At 34.7% G+C, this 16,257-nt stretch overlaps 1 protein-coding gene across 1 annotated transcript in view; it reads right to left on the reverse strand.

The window, feature by feature from the left end:
* The window catches only part of LOC131842436 (cell adhesion molecule Dscam2-like), a 253,192-nt gene that overhangs the window by 20,817 nt on the left and 216,118 nt on the right, over positions 1-16,257 (reverse strand). The window contains exons 9-12 of the mRNA XM_059190968.1: positions 4,275-4,521; positions 3,774-3,927; positions 1,618-1,769; positions 813-903 (exon numbers count right to left, since the gene is read on the reverse strand). Of these exons, the coding sequence (XP_059046951.1) occupies positions 813-903; positions 1,618-1,769; positions 3,774-3,927; positions 4,275-4,521 (644 nt within the window). The remainder of the gene's footprint in view (positions 1-812; positions 904-1,617; positions 1,770-3,773; positions 3,928-4,274; positions 4,522-16,257) is intronic.

The following is a 16,257-nucleotide window of genomic DNA, read 5'->3' on the forward strand; positions in this document are numbered from 1 at the left end:
CTACAGTGCACGGTGAGGTTAAGAAAAGATGTGAAGGAAATCATTAAGAAATAATAAAAATGAATTTATTTTCATAGGTAGATAAATACTAAAATATCCTGAGTTTAAATGCTTGTATGATAATTTTGTTTAAGAAATTTTAGATTCGGGTAATCTCAATCATTAAAAGAGTTTTTATTTTGTTGAATATAGGTTTAAATGAGTTGCCACTTTTTTAAATCTATATTCTGCCGACACGTAGGTAATATAAATTTAAATATTTAACAATAAATCATTACATAGTATAAAACAAAGTCGTTGTCGCTGTCTGTCCGTCTCTATGTATGTTTAAATCTTTAAAACTACGCAACAGATTTTGAAGCGGATTTTTTAACAGATAGAGTGATTCTAGAGGAAAGTTTATATATATATATATATATATAATACATACACTCAGGCGAAGCAGGGGCGAGTAGCTAGTGTATTATATTATATGCCATTGTCATATTCTTCTTTATACAGGAAATTGAAGCAGACTGGATGAGCAAGGCGCGGGAGAGGGACGTGTGGAGGGGTTTAGGGCTCTATGATTTAGAGGCGACTATTGGCTAGGGATATTAATAAATGTATTGTAAAATTGTAAATAATAGAATAAAAGGTTTTTTAATTTAATTTAATTTAGATAACCTAAAAGTAAACTCAAAAATTAAAACGATTAACTAATTTGTGTTATTGTGTGCGAACTACAGCAATACAATAAGGTCAGAAGCTCAGCAGCATGCAATTGGCTAAACGGCAATTTTCAGCTGAAATATATTGCATTGACTTCTCACCTGATAGGGTAGCCAGAGTATGGGCAGTACAGCATCAGTTCCCGACCAGCGACAGCTCTGATCGGCGCTAGTGACCTTACATAAGGTGGACCTGTAATATATACATACATTAGTAAACAAAAATACGATGATGAGGTCACATTTCATTTTTATGGTCATCATTACATAGTATACAATAAAGTCGCCGTCGCTGTCTGTCTGTCTGTGCGCTTAAATCTTTAAAACTACGCAACGGATTTTGAAGCGGTTTCTTTTAATAGATAGAGTGATTCTAGAGGAAGGTTTATATACATAATACATGTACACCCGTGTGATGTCGGGGCGAGTAGCTAGTGACGGACAAACTTAAAAATTGACCGATTACAAAAAATCTTTCAATTTGAGAAAACTATATTATCAATGGGTGTTTATAATACAATTAGAGGTCCCTGAAATATTTGAATCTCTGAGAAGCTTGAGGCCCATAAAAATAAGGTATAAAAGAGAAGAAATTACCGCAGGACCGATCGTCGCAATGATGGTGATGGTTTTTATCTCCTAAAGATAGAACAGTGTACTTCCGTTTATGCATGAGTAGGTTACAACCACATAGAATATGCAGTGGCATTTCATCTTCCATTACATTCAGGTATTTTTTTTATAACACAAGGGACAAACGAGCATGCGGCTCACCTGCTGGTAAGTGGTGATCCGCATGCTCGTTTGTCCCACCGCCCATGAGCACCCGCAACACTAAGGGAATTGTAAGTACGTTGTTGGCCTATATATATTTACTAGTTCAGCAAATCATCATCAAATATTTTACCATAAATATTGAGCCTGGACGTGTGCGCCACTTCACCAAGCGAGTTTGCCGCTCTGCAAGTGTACAGTCCACCGTCATCTGACGTCACCGCTGAGATGTTCAAGTAACTGACCACGTCGTTTGCCTTGGTCGCGAATTGTTCGACACTAAATCTGCAGACATTAGAGATAGCATTTCTTTAATAGATGATAATGGAATGGTGCACCCGCCTACGCTAACGGTATACGCTGGCGGGGAACCGGTGGAGAATGATAAGATGAATATGAGGTCAAGTTAGCCCATCGTGACAAATTCGTCGATTAAATAGAAAAATGTCATTTTTCAAAATTAGAAGCTAGAATTGCCTTCTTTTATATAAGTCAACTAGCCTTTGGCTGCGGCTTCGCTCGCGTTAAGAAGTATTATTATTAATTATGTATAGTTTTTGCGGCTTTACTTTTGTTTCCTTTCTTAGGGGATGCCTACGTCATAGCAGGTTTATGCATGCAAAGTTTTAGCCCGATCGGTTTAAAATTGACAAAGTTCCATACAAAATTTCATCCCCTATTTTATCTCCTTGGGGGTAGAATTAATCAAAATCCTTTCTTAGCGGATGCCTACGTCATAACATCTACCTGGATGCCAAATTTCAGCCTGACCCGTCCAGTGGTTTGGGCTATGTATAGATAAATCACTATGTTAGTCACCTTTGAGTTATATATATTTAGATTAAATTAACCACGCCGTCTTAATCATTACCTAAATAATGATTAAGACGGCGTTTAATATATAATACTTCTGTGTAAATTTTTGGTAAATATTTAAAAGAAAAAAATAATTTACATAACATTAAAAAAACTTGAAATGTTTGTCTTGTAAAAAATGTATATCTTCAATAGTGCCATTTTTCTATTTAACCGACGATATCACCAAAAATTTTTCATGATGGTTTCCAGTGGAAACCGCGTGGAGGTCTAGCTAGCAACAATCTGACATTTTCACACTTACAAAGCAAGCCACTTAGATATATAATTAAGAGAAACAGAGGCACAGAAGTGTCCATACAAATGACGTAAAAAAAAGCGTAAAAAGTTTCTCGCATTTAATTAATAATGTTTAACATTTTTAGAATCTTCTCTTTAGAGATTTGTTATAAATAAATACATGCCTTCCGACAGTTTTATCTTTTCAAAATTAAAGTTAAATAAATATGCTTATTCCGTATTTAGTTAATTAATAATAATAATAATAATAAGAATGGGTTGTTAATAATGGGAACTGGTAATCCCCATTGCTAGCGATGTACCATGTTAGGTCGACCTTCACGCGGTTCCTTCTGGAAAGTTCCTTCATTGTGAGAAATTCCTAGTGAATTGGTAACGATGGGCTAACTGACCTGACCTCATGTTCATCTTATCACCCTCCACTGGTGCCCCGCCAGCGTAAACCGTTAGCGCAGGCGGATGCATCATTCCATTATCATACGCAGAAAAAAACTCATAATAATAATACCTTGAACAAATTATACAGTGCCATCTAGTCCCAAGCTAAGCACAGTCTGTATTATGGTTACTAGACAACTGATACAATTACTTACATATTTTCGTACGTTTCGAATTGGAAATGTAAAGTTACAATGATTATTTAAAAGAGCAACACGTTAGTTTCTTGCTCGTTTTTCTTGAGATGAGACAGCGTTCCGAATGAGCGGTAGATTAAAGGAATGATAACTATTACTATTCAAAAGTGCTTAAAAACAGAGTTTATTTGAAGAAATTATTTTCTATTCTATTCTATGAATAGAAATATTTGCAGCGTGCGAGGAATCGAACCTGCGACGGGAAGTATGTAATATTATGTTATCTGTGATAGGAAGTAAATCGGTATATATTTTTTTTCTTTTAAGACAATTCACACAGCGCCATCTAGACCCAAGTTAAGCTATATATATATTTTCTTTCGTAAATACATACACATTATACATAGAAAAACACCCAGACCGATACAAACGATCATACTCATGAATACAAATGTTTGTGCCATGCGAGGAATCGAACCCGCTACCATCGGTCGTAAAGCGGTGTGCTAGACCGCTAGACCACCGAGGTCGTCAAATATAATATTAAACTGCTATAACGTCTTATATTATTATTAATGTTCTGGATCATCAATAATACCTAGGTCCCATGGCTATGGTGTTGAGGGGCTGTCCATCCAGCATCCAGGTGAAGTGTGGCGGCGGTGAACCGACTGCGGAGCACTTGAGAGTCACCACCTGTCCAGGTCTCAGGACTTGCTCGATGAACGTATACTGTAGCTCTGGCGCCGTGTCTGTTGATTATGATTTATTTTTATGATTACTCATAATTTTATATACTAGGAAGATTGTTCTTTTATCAATTATTCATTCATACATAATTTAAGAGCTACGCTCTTGTCGGTGGAGCTCTTGCCACTTTCCGCGATCTTCCATCATGTTCTTTTATATTTAATTAAAAAAAAAATATGATTTATTATTTTCCCTATAAAGCAATGTATATTTGACCAATGTTTCCAATTTTTTATGTTAGAGATCATTACTACATTTTTTATCATTACAATTATCAGAAAAAGTAATACGTCGCAATATTGTCCAACTATCTAACAAATAAAAAAAAATGTATAATAAAAAAAATTACCTCCAAGCCTCAATTCTGCGCTGGCCTGCGCGGAATCCCGCTCATTCCTCGCCATGCACTGATACACTCCTTTATCAGCTCGATGGACGGCCGTGATGATGAGTTGTTCCCCATTACTCTGTATATGGACCCTGCCTCCAGCCACCCCTGCTCCTAATGGGACTCCATTGTGGAGCCACTCCAGCCGTGGGGCCGGCCAGCCACCCCATGTACAGTTGATCATAGCAGTACCACCGCTGTTTACCACCTGCAAACAAAAAGTAATATTAAATTTTCGTTTTTTTTTTGGTACTATATATATATAGAATAGAATAGAATAGAAAGTCATTTATTCAAATAAACTTACTTTGAAGCACTTTTGAATAGTCACCACATTTTTTTTAATCTACCGCTAATTCGGAAAGCTGTCTCATCACAAGAAGAACGAGCAAGAAACTTGCGTGTTGCTCTTTTAAATAATTTTATTGTTACTTATGACAGCTTTCCGAATGAGTGGTAGATTAAAAAAAAATGTGATGACTATTCAAAAGTGTTTCAATGTAAGTTTATTTGAATAAATGATTTTCTATTCTATTCTATTCTATCCATAACACAAGCTTTAGCTAGCTTAACATGGGTCTAGATGGCGCTGTGTGAGTTGTCCTGAGATTAATATTATTTAAAGTAGGTTAGACATAAGAGCTGTAATGAATAAAACTAATTACATGCAAACATCCGTTTTGCTCTACAACTAAATCTATTCCCTAAAGGCAGGATTGAGTTTATGTTGGTATAAATATAATTCATCCCAGATTTGAAAGCTGATATGCTAAACACGGAATTGAAATATCTGAAGCATCTGCCTATATATGAATAGACGTATATAATAATTGAAGCAGGAACAAGACACCTACATAATAACTGCTCGTAATCTATTCCCTTGTAATTATTACCATAGTTTAATAACCTTAAGTGGGAATAAATATTAATAAATATCTTATTTATGTACTAGTTTTTCACGCTACCTCATACAAATACATAGATAATTTGTTTTCATAAAGGCACACATAGAACCTCAATAATTAAATTAAATTAAATTATTGACTAATGAGAATGACATAAATATATTAATATACTAGCTGTCACGGCAAACGTTGTTTTGCCTTAAAATAAAAAAAAAATTTAGGGGTGGACTACCCCTAACATTTAGGGTAATGAAAAATAGATGTTGGCCGATTCTCAGAATTACTCAATACGCTCACAAAATTTCATGAGAATCGGTCAAGCCGTTTCGGAGGAGTATGGGAACGAAAACTGTGACACGAGAATTTTATATATAATAATATCTCAGGACAATTGACACAGCGCCATCTAGTCCCAAGCTAAGCAGTGCTTGTGTTATGGGTACTAGTCACCTGATATAAATACATAGATACATTTTTTTTTATTTTTGTAAATAAATACATATTATACATAGAAAACACCCAGACCGATACAAACAATCATACTCATGAATACAAATGTTTGTACTGTGCGAGGAATCGAACCCACGACCATCGGATAGTAAAGCGGTGTGCTAAACCACTAGACCACCGAGGCTGTCATTTATATATAAAGATAAAAATTCGCACATCTGTATGCAGGCTGAATACATTGGACATTATATTTAATATTGTATACGCCTATAAGTAGTGTATTCTGCGAAAAAATTATTTGATTTGAGAAAACACCCAAAACGATACAAAGAATCATAATCATGAGTACAAATGTTTATGTCGTGAGAGGAATCGAAACCGCGACCATCGGAAGTAAGGCGATGTGCTAAAACTACCACCGAGGCCGTCAGTTCTGAATTCTTACTTATGTGGAGAATATATAATCATGGACAATTCACACAGCGCCAAAGACAAAGAAAGCATGGAAAAGTTAAAAATTGCGTTATTGGTATTAGACAACCGATACAAATACATAGATTTTTTTTCGTGTATACATACATATTATATATAGAAAACACTGCCAGACCGATACAAACAATCATACTCATGAATACAAATGTTTATATTAGGTCATAAAATGAATAATCGAACCCGCGACCATCGGACGTAAAGCGGTGTGACCATTCCAGACCGCTAAATTACGTCGATATGTACCACCAACATTAGGTACATTTTGTATTAGCATTCTTCTTTATGTGGCGTACTCGTAAGGGAAGTATGAATAATACATTTGCAACGTTACTGCCGGTTTGGTGTCAAAAATGGTGCTGCTGTTTAACTAGTCGTTCTATATTAGGTCATAAATAAGTAATCCATAATTTACGCTACATGGCAACAAATAGTTGACCATTCCAGGGCCAGTACTTTACTGCCGATTTGGCGGTGGTGCTGCTGTTTATTGTCAGGTCAGTCAGACTCAGACTGTATCACCTGTATCACCATGTAGCAGTGCGACCTACATAGATCCATTGTGCTCCTTTTTCAGAGTTCGCTACCTAAACTCGTCAGGGACAAGAATTGAAGGATATTCTTAGAAGCGCTGGCCTTCCTCTGCAGCCTACCTCTACTATTATTACCATCCACATTCATGTGAATACGAGTGAAGTACATATGTAATGATTGCATACAATTATACAGTTGAGAATGGTCTCAACTCTAGGAATAAGTACATATAAGGGGATGAGGGGGAGGTAGAAATCTCAAATATTGTATACAAAAATACTACATTGAACCAAACCTTGGCTGAACTTCAAAATTGACAAAAATATCGAAATCAACTGGAGTCTGTTGTCGACACATTATTTACTTTCGATGGTCGTAAGTTCGATTCCTCGCACAACACAAACAAATGTAGTAATTAGTATGATTATTTGTATTGTTTTGGGTGTTTTTTGTGTATATTTAGTATTTACAATTCAATACAAAAAAAACAATATATCTTTACTCATGTAGGTCTATTAAATAAACACTCTTATGGTACGTCAAATCTACCGTCATTTCGAAATGAATTTGAGGTTAGAAGAACTGAAAAGAAACTCTCGTATGCTTTTCAAATAAATGTTGTACATGTTTACAATAATACAGATTCATTTTTAAATTCAAATTTGGGAGAATAGAGTGACTCTATTCTCCCTTCTTTTACAATAGTAAAAGCAAATAGTCTAATCAGCGTTCGTAACCCTAACAGACTAGATCCACTACCCGTTCACAAGTATGACGGATATATTACATTATTAAAGTATTCATTTAGTTAATAATAATAATAATAATAATAATCTCAGGATATTTACACAGCGCCATCTAGATCCAAGTTAAGCTAGCTAGAGCTTGTGTTATGGGTACTAGATAACTGATACATATACATAGATTTTTTTTTGTAAATCCAAACATATTATACATAGAAAACACCCAGACCGATATAAACAATCATACTCATGAATACAAATGTTTGTGCCGTGCGAGGAATCGTACCCGCGACCATCGGACGTAAAGCGGTGTGCTTGACCGCTAGACCACCGAGGTCGTCAATATGTATGTATAATATCAATTGTACCCATAACACAAGCTCTACTTAGCTTGGGACTAGATATTTGTCCAGGGATATTGTTATATTATAATATATATTATTATCTCAATATTCACTTTCCTTCCCATATCGTATTTCAAACAGTTCATTCATCTCTTTTTCAGCCTTGTTCTCATAACCATCAGCATTTATAGCACTCTATTTGAAACATTCTCCTCATTCCTGTGCATTCCTTTCATAATATCTGTAGCATCATCCAGCATCATCGTCTACAATTTATAATGGTTCTCAGAGACCTGTCAAAATAGACACAATCAAACCATGGCAGGGAACCGCTTCTTATATAAACTACGGGCTCCTAAACGCACCCTCCCTGATTGTTTGAGATTGGAAGGGATGACGTAAACATTTGTGCAGATTCCATCGCTTGTTATTGTAGACCCTTTAGGAACAAGAAATTGCAAATAAGATTGTTTGAAATGTTACGACGGCGAGTTTAGGTAACAAGATTTGCCGTTTCCACGCACCCGAGCTACATTTGTTGTTGGCGCTTCCTCTTTCCGGGAGGTATACTTATTGTTCATATACTCTGGGCCACACTGCCCCTGTGTGACAAGTGTGTGGGGCACATAGGCGCCAAGGCAGTAGGGGCACCGCGATAAATTTTTTTTTAGTTGAAGCCAACAAAGGTAGCAAAAACTAAGTAACTAACTCGTCCGCGTGAAATTTAAGAATAGAATAGAATAGAAAATCATTTATTCAAATAAACTTACATTGAAGCACTTTTGAATAGTCATAACATTTTTTTTTTTTTAATCTACCGCTCATTCGGAAAGCTTTCTCATCACAAGAACAAGCAAGAAACTTGTGTGTTGCTCTTTTAAATAATTTATTCTTACTTACAATTTAAGTTTAAGTGTGTGAATACAAACCACCGATTAGCACTAATTCAATTTAACTTTATTTTTCTAAAATAAAAGTAGCCTAAGTTACTCATTACATCAGCTACCTCCCAAAAAGGTGCCGTCAAAATCGTATAGCCATTTCAGAGAGCCGAAACAAACAGACAGATAGACGCAAATTGTAAAAAATGTGATTTTGGTGTATGTATCGTATTTATATTCATATGCAGTAAAACTGTTATGTCAATATTATAAACAGATACTCCAATTTTATTTATATGTATAGATATAGATGTATATATTAACTAAATTCAATAGCATAAACTATAGTAACACCAACTTTTAGTATAGGTTTCGCACATTGGCGCTGTATGAGAGATGTATATACTTGTTATGTTGCTAGTAAGAATTCAAATTCAAATTCAAATTCAAAAATCATTTATTCATGTAGGACCGCTTATGAACGTCAAATTTTTACATTCTAATTTTATTTTTTTTTCCCTACCGTCCAGTTCGTCCAATTCTAAGGTAGTTAGTACTTAGTTAGTACTACCCGATTTTTACACAAAGGACGGTATTTCAAATCTGGTGGATACCGAAAATCTTTGTGCAACAATTTATATTTCTGACTGGTCATACTACAGACTACCCGTTGGGAACATGGTCAATAGTCATAGTTGCGCATAGTTACGCTTTAAAGAAACAGGTATCCTAACTGTTCACTCTGACATGGTTGAATGCAATGATGGCTGGCTCATCCGTCATACTCGTGACTGCCTCTGGGGACTGGTCTGTTCGGATTAAAAATAATGATTAGACTGTTTGCTTTTACAATAGCAAATGCTGGTGGCCACCCTATTCTCCCAAATTTGAATTTAAAATTAATCTGTATTATTGTGTAAGATATATCAACTCTATGTACTAGTAACAGTATGTATTATAATAAAATAACAACTATATAACTATTTATTGAATACATTAATATAGTGTTAATTTATCTCCCGCTTTCACTCTTGATTTGTCTAGATTGATTATATCTCATTGTTGATTTGTATTTGGTATATATGTATAAATTTTAAATGTATTTTATTATGTACTTGAATGTATATGTATATATATATATATATATAATATATTTATATTTATATATTCTTATTTAAGTATGTATGTAGTTGGATATACATATTTCAATTTATGAATTTTATTATAATTGTACCTTTCTCCTTTTATTATTTATTTCATGTTATTATTTACTTAAATGCACCGCCCACTAATCTCTGTTTACCTCATGGTCGACTGGGAGAAAATGCCTTATGGTGTTAAGTCCGCCATATGCACCTTTATTTTGTTTTATATTTGTGCATGAAGTTTTTATAAATAAATAAAATAACATTAATTTAACTATGTCTCTAACACAATTCACTTTAGCATTTAAAATACAACCAGCACATTCTGTGCTCAAAGACCGAATGCCATGGCTTACAAAACCCCTCCTTTTATACAGAGAAGATATGAGTGGGGGTTATACGCAACTAGTTTAACGATACCGAGTAATAATGAAACTACCTTCTTTTAATATAAAACATCAGATTCCTCAACAATATCGATGTGAACCCTAACAATTGTAAATATGTACAACATTTATTTGAAAAAAAACGTGCTGAGTTTCTTTTCAGTTCTTCTCATCACAAAAACATTCCGAACTGACGGTAGATTTGACATATCATAAGAGTCTGTAATAGACCTATATGAATAAAGATTTTTTTTTTAAATATTGTTTAGGATAAAAAAATTTAAGGGAACCTTGGGTAATTTTTATGTTATGCATTTTAGGAGGATTCTCGGAGTTTTTCTGATCCTCTTTGTGAGCGCAGGTGGAGTATATTTAGATGATTGATGTTGCTGTTCTTGCACGACATCAATCAATATTGATACTTAAAATTATGCGCTCTGTGGCAATAGGCTCCATCTACACATATAAATAAAATTGGAGTGTCTGTTTGTAATATTAAAATAACCTTTTTTTACTACATGCATATAAATATAAATACGGTATATACACGAAAATAACCTTTTCTTCAATTTTAGTCTGTCTGTCTGTATGTCTGTTTGTTCCGGGTATTCTCTGAAATGGCTGGGCTGATTTTGACGGGACTTTTTGGCAGGTAGCTGATGTAATAAGGAGTAACTTAGACTACTTTTATTTTATTGTTAATAAGTTGAAATCCATATATGTATAAAATTATATTTATAAGCATGCATGGTACGATGCACGATCGTTATGTTGAATACGAAATAATTACGAATATATTATTTCCATAAACAAATAAATCTACGTTTGATATCGGGACGCGGTATCGAATGGGCACCCGATATTTAGATATATCGGACGACCCATCCATTTGTATGTTAATTAAAATGTATAGAGGAACATGTGTGTAGCCGGAGTACAGCGGAAATCACAATTTATGTGTTCCTAATACATATTTATAGTACGTTACCAATGGGGTTATTAGTCCACATTACTAACAGCTCTCACCCCCACTCGTCTTTGAGTTAGGTAGGTGGCATATTTGAAGTACAGATGCGAAGTCGAAATCGCAAGCTTAACTAGTTTTTTAATACAATTAATTACCTATTACGTGTAACAATAAAAATTAAATACAATATAAATACATGCCGGCCCCGCGTGCAAATAAAAAAATGATTTTTTTTTTAATAAAAAGAATCCTATGTTCATTTAAATACCTCCAAGAACATGTGTTACCACCAAGAACTTACGGAACAGAGACGTGGTCGCTAACTATGGGCCCCATCTACAAGCTCAGAGTCACTCAGAGGGCAATGGAGAGGGCTATGCTCGGAGTTTCTCTGCGTGATCGAATCAGAAATGAGGAGATCCGCAGAAGAACCAGAGTGACCGACATAGCCCGAAGAATTGCGACTCTGAAGTGGCAATGGGCAGGGCACATAGCTCGTAGGATAGATGGCCGTTGGGGCAGTAAAGTCCTCGAGTGGCGACCACGGACCGGAAGACGCAGCGTGGGAAGGCCTCCAGCAAGGTGGACCGACGATCTGGTCAAGATCGCTGGAAGGCATTGGATGCGAGCAGCGCAGGACCGATCGTCGTGGAGATCTTTGGGGGAGGCCTATGTCCAGCAGTGGACGTCTTCCGGGCTGCGATGGTGATGATGATGAAGAACATGTGTACAAAATTTCATGATGATCGGTTCAGTAGTTTTTGAGTGAAAGCGTAACAAACATCCCTACTTTCATATTCATAATATGATATTATATATATACATATATATTATATAATTGTTACTTTTAGACTTTCGTGTTTAATATACATTATTTAAATTATTAACCGGGTCATATAGAAATAGAAATATAAAATTAGTGCAACCTAGTCGAAACGTCGAGAGAGGTAAATACCTTTATTTGCCATAAAATTATTCGTGTTAAGACCCGGTTAATAATTTAAATAATATATATTATATAATTACCGAATTTCAGTGATAATTTGTAATATTACCACATACTTACACGTCGCGGAATATCGCACCGGATTAATTAATTTCACACTAATTAAAATAAAGCAATCAATGCCATTACACATGAGTTATTCATTCGTGATAATTAATAGTTATAATTTATAGAAAATGCTTACAGGTGTTTATTTAATAGACTAGCTGTTCCTGCGACTTCATCCGCGTGGAATTTAACTTAATATTTCTAAAATATATGTGGTTTAAGTTACTCCTTATTATAACAGCTACCTGCCAAAAAGTAGTCCCATCAAAGTCGGCCCAGCCATTTCAGAGATTACCCGAAACAAACAGACCGACATACACAGACAAAATTTGTAACAAATGTTGTTTTGGATCGGGTTTAAATTCATATGTATGTAGTAAAAAAAGGTTATTTCAATATAAATATATATAATATAAATTTTATTTATATGTATAGATTAGAAGGCTTTGGTGGTCTAGCGGTTTAGATTATTATGATTTCCGGTGTACTCCCGCTACGCACATGTTCCTATATACTTTTTATTTACCTAACATACAAATGGATCGATATATCTAAATATCGGATGCCCATTCCCGATATCGCATGTAGATTTATCTGAGCACGTATCTTTAATCGCGCGATAACCTATGTATAGTCCATGTGGGCGAAGCCGCGGGCGGAAAGCTAGCTATACTATATTTAACGGTATGCATTTATATTGTATTTCATTTTTATTGTTACACGTAATAGGTAATTAATTGTATTAAAAAACTAGTTAAGCTTGCGATTTCGACTTCGCATTTGTACTTCAAATATTTTTTTTGGATTGGAATCCGATAGCCACCTACCTAACTCAAAGACTGGGGGAGAGGGCTGTTAGTATTGTCAATTATGTTATCTGTGGTATTGTGGACTAATAACCCCATTGGTAACATACTATAAATATGTATTAGGAACACATAAATTGTGATTTCCGCTGTACTCCGGCTACGCACATGTTCCTCTATACATTTTAATTAACAGACAAATGGATGGGTCGGTCGATATATCTAAATATCGGGTGCCCATTCGATACCGCGTCCCGATATCAAACGTAGATTTATTTGTTTATGGAAATGATATATTCGTATTCAATATAACGATCGTACATCGTACCGTGCATACTTATAAATATAATTTTATAGATATGTTATAAAATTATTAAAGTACTAGCTATTACCCGCGAATTCGTCCGCGTGGACTTCAACTTAGTAACAATAACTCAATTTGCCAGTAAAACATTTCAAGTGTGTTATAAAATATTTTCTTTGTAAAAAAGCTTATTATAAAATTGAAGAATTTGTAAATGATAATAATGTTTTTGTAGAAAATATCTAACTTAAAATTCATAGCGCTGACAATGTTATCTGATTGAAGAGAGATTAAGTGCGTAGCGGTTTGTATGTTGATTGTCGCATGCCTAATCCTTGTTGTTAATTAAATATAATAAAACCAATGTATATTTAAAAGAGCAACACACAAGTTTCTTGCTTATTCTTCTTGTGATGAATTTGTCGTCCGAATAAGCGGTAGTATCAAAAAACTTGACTAGTCAAAAGTGCTTATACTCATATTAAGTTTATTTGAATAAAGATTATTTCTATTTCTATTTCTAAAAATAAAAGTAGTCTAAGTTACTCTTTACAACATTAGCTATTTTCGAATAAAAGCCGTTCTATAGATCGCAATCAGACAGACAGTTTTTTATATATAAATACTGTAATTCAATAAAAACAACAATTTTATTTATTTGTATAAATTTCATACGCAGCTGTCAGCTGTTTGCTTTGTAAATGAAATTATAGGATAAGAGGCATGTCATCTTAGTACTCTAGATTAAGAACGTATGAGTGGTGTCAAGAGTGGCTGTGATAACGTGATATCCATAGTGTCCTGTATCATAAATTATGTTATACATCATAGTTTCGTTTAGTACATATTTTTGAGTTTCGGAACTTTACTTATACTTAAAAATAACTATAAATTAGCGAGTAATCTATATTTAATATTTTAGTCTTCTCAATTAGTTCTATTTGGTTAAATGATACGCAGTGGCTTTATACAATAAATATGTTTTCTTGACTACGTTTTTTATATATATAATACATGTATATATGAAGTCGGGGCGAGTAGCCAGTATTAGATATAGAAATAACATAATTCTTCTATATGACATACAAACATTATGTTGCTAACGTCTTAAGTTATTACAATAACATTGTAAAACTTTGCAAACTCGTCTCAGCCTCTGAAAAATCGCTTACAATGTATTTTAGTGAAGCACATTAGAATTCGGTAAGTAAGTTATATATATACTATGTAACATATATTTAACCGCTGCTGAGCGCCGTAACATCCAAGTTAATGTTATACTTGGCTACTCGCCCCGGCGTCGCACGGGTGTACATGTATTATACATATAAATTGGACTAGCTACTCGCCCCGGCTTCGCACGGGTGTGTACACCCGAGTAATGTACATGTAATGTATTATATACATAAACCTTCCTCTTGAAACACTCTATCTATTAAAAAAACCGCTTCAAAATCCGTTGCGTAGTTTTATAGATTTAAGCATACATAGGGACAGACAGTGATAGCGACTTTGTTTTTATACTATGTAATGATGCATTAATGTACCTCTTACCAGGGCGACGGATACAACATTTATATTATATCTTGAAGATTTTTTCACACTACATAAAAAACGGGCATTAACCAATTCACATATACACGTAGATTTAATAAAAACATACATAATATACAGAAAACAAGAATAAAAATGTTCGCATCGAGCGAGGAATTGAATCTACGACCACCTAAGTTAAAGCGATGCGCTGAACAGCTACCTCAACTTGCATTGGGGCCAAGTAAAAAATTTTGCTCAGATGGTAGGTGATGTTGCGGCTCGAATGACAGATGGTAGGTGTTGATGGCATCAGCATATTACAATTTTGGTGGAGTGAACAAAATTACGTTAGATCGATCGAATAGATTTTTAAAGTCTGTACGTTATGTTGCGTATTTAAATAGGATGGGTGTGCGCTCCAATCAGAACGCTCCCATTTCGTTGCGTTTTGTTGCTGCTTGTACGCGACGGGTAGTTACTTACTATCTACCTCTTTGGGGAGTATTTTTCTAGCATTTCTTTAGCTTATATGTAGCCATAAATTTTATTGCACTTTGAAATACAGTAGCAAACTTATAGACAAAGTGAGCAAATGTGGACTTATCTCTAAAAAAAATCTTTATCAGTCAACCTAACATAGCGTGACATACCTAATAGTGAGTGGGTAACACTAGCGCAATAATCTATACATATAAATAACATTGGAGCGTCTGTTTGTTCCAGCTAATCTCTGAAATGGTTGAACCGAATTGGACGTGAGTTTTTTTGGCAGGTAGCTGTGTAATAAGGAGTAACTTAGGCTACTCTTATTGTAGAACAAATCTTTTATTTACAAAAAAAGTTAAATTCCACGCGAACGAAGTCGCGGGAATAGCTAGTTTGTTAATAAAAACTTCGAATTAGTGTACTTGTTGACTTGTATCCAGAACCGTAAAACATAGTAATAAAAAAGATTCTTAATAATTATTGAAATGTCCAAATTTTTATACCAATCATTACATTTTTTTATACTACTACGATAGCAACAACCAATACGGCCCATCTTCACGTAAATGGTTACCGTAGTCTATGAACACCTCAAATACCAGGAGGGTCACGTGTGCGTTGCCAACCCTTAAAAAACTTAATATATCCTTCTTAAAAACCCTATGCTGTAGTCTCTAGAGAAAACCTCGGCAGATAGTTTATTATACAATCTAAGTAAATTCTAGGAAGTTGTTGTGGAGCCGCACTTTTCGAGATCTTAGCATTTGTGGTACAATGATATTGTGGAAGGATATTGGCTACCTCTTACACAGGTACTGGTACTCACATGGACGAAATGAAGTCGCCAGCTAAAGCTAGTATGTAGCATCTGCAGATTTTGCCAATCTGAAGAGGAAACGCCGCTACACATCCTA

The sequence above is a fragment of the Achroia grisella genome, unplaced genomic scaffold, assembly GCF_030625045.1.
Source record: "Achroia grisella isolate CSIRO2021 unplaced genomic scaffold, CSIRO_AGI_Agris_v1 utg2183, whole genome shotgun sequence".
In the NCBI taxonomy this organism is placed as follows: Eukaryota; Metazoa; Arthropoda; class Insecta; order Lepidoptera; family Pyralidae; genus Achroia; species Achroia grisella.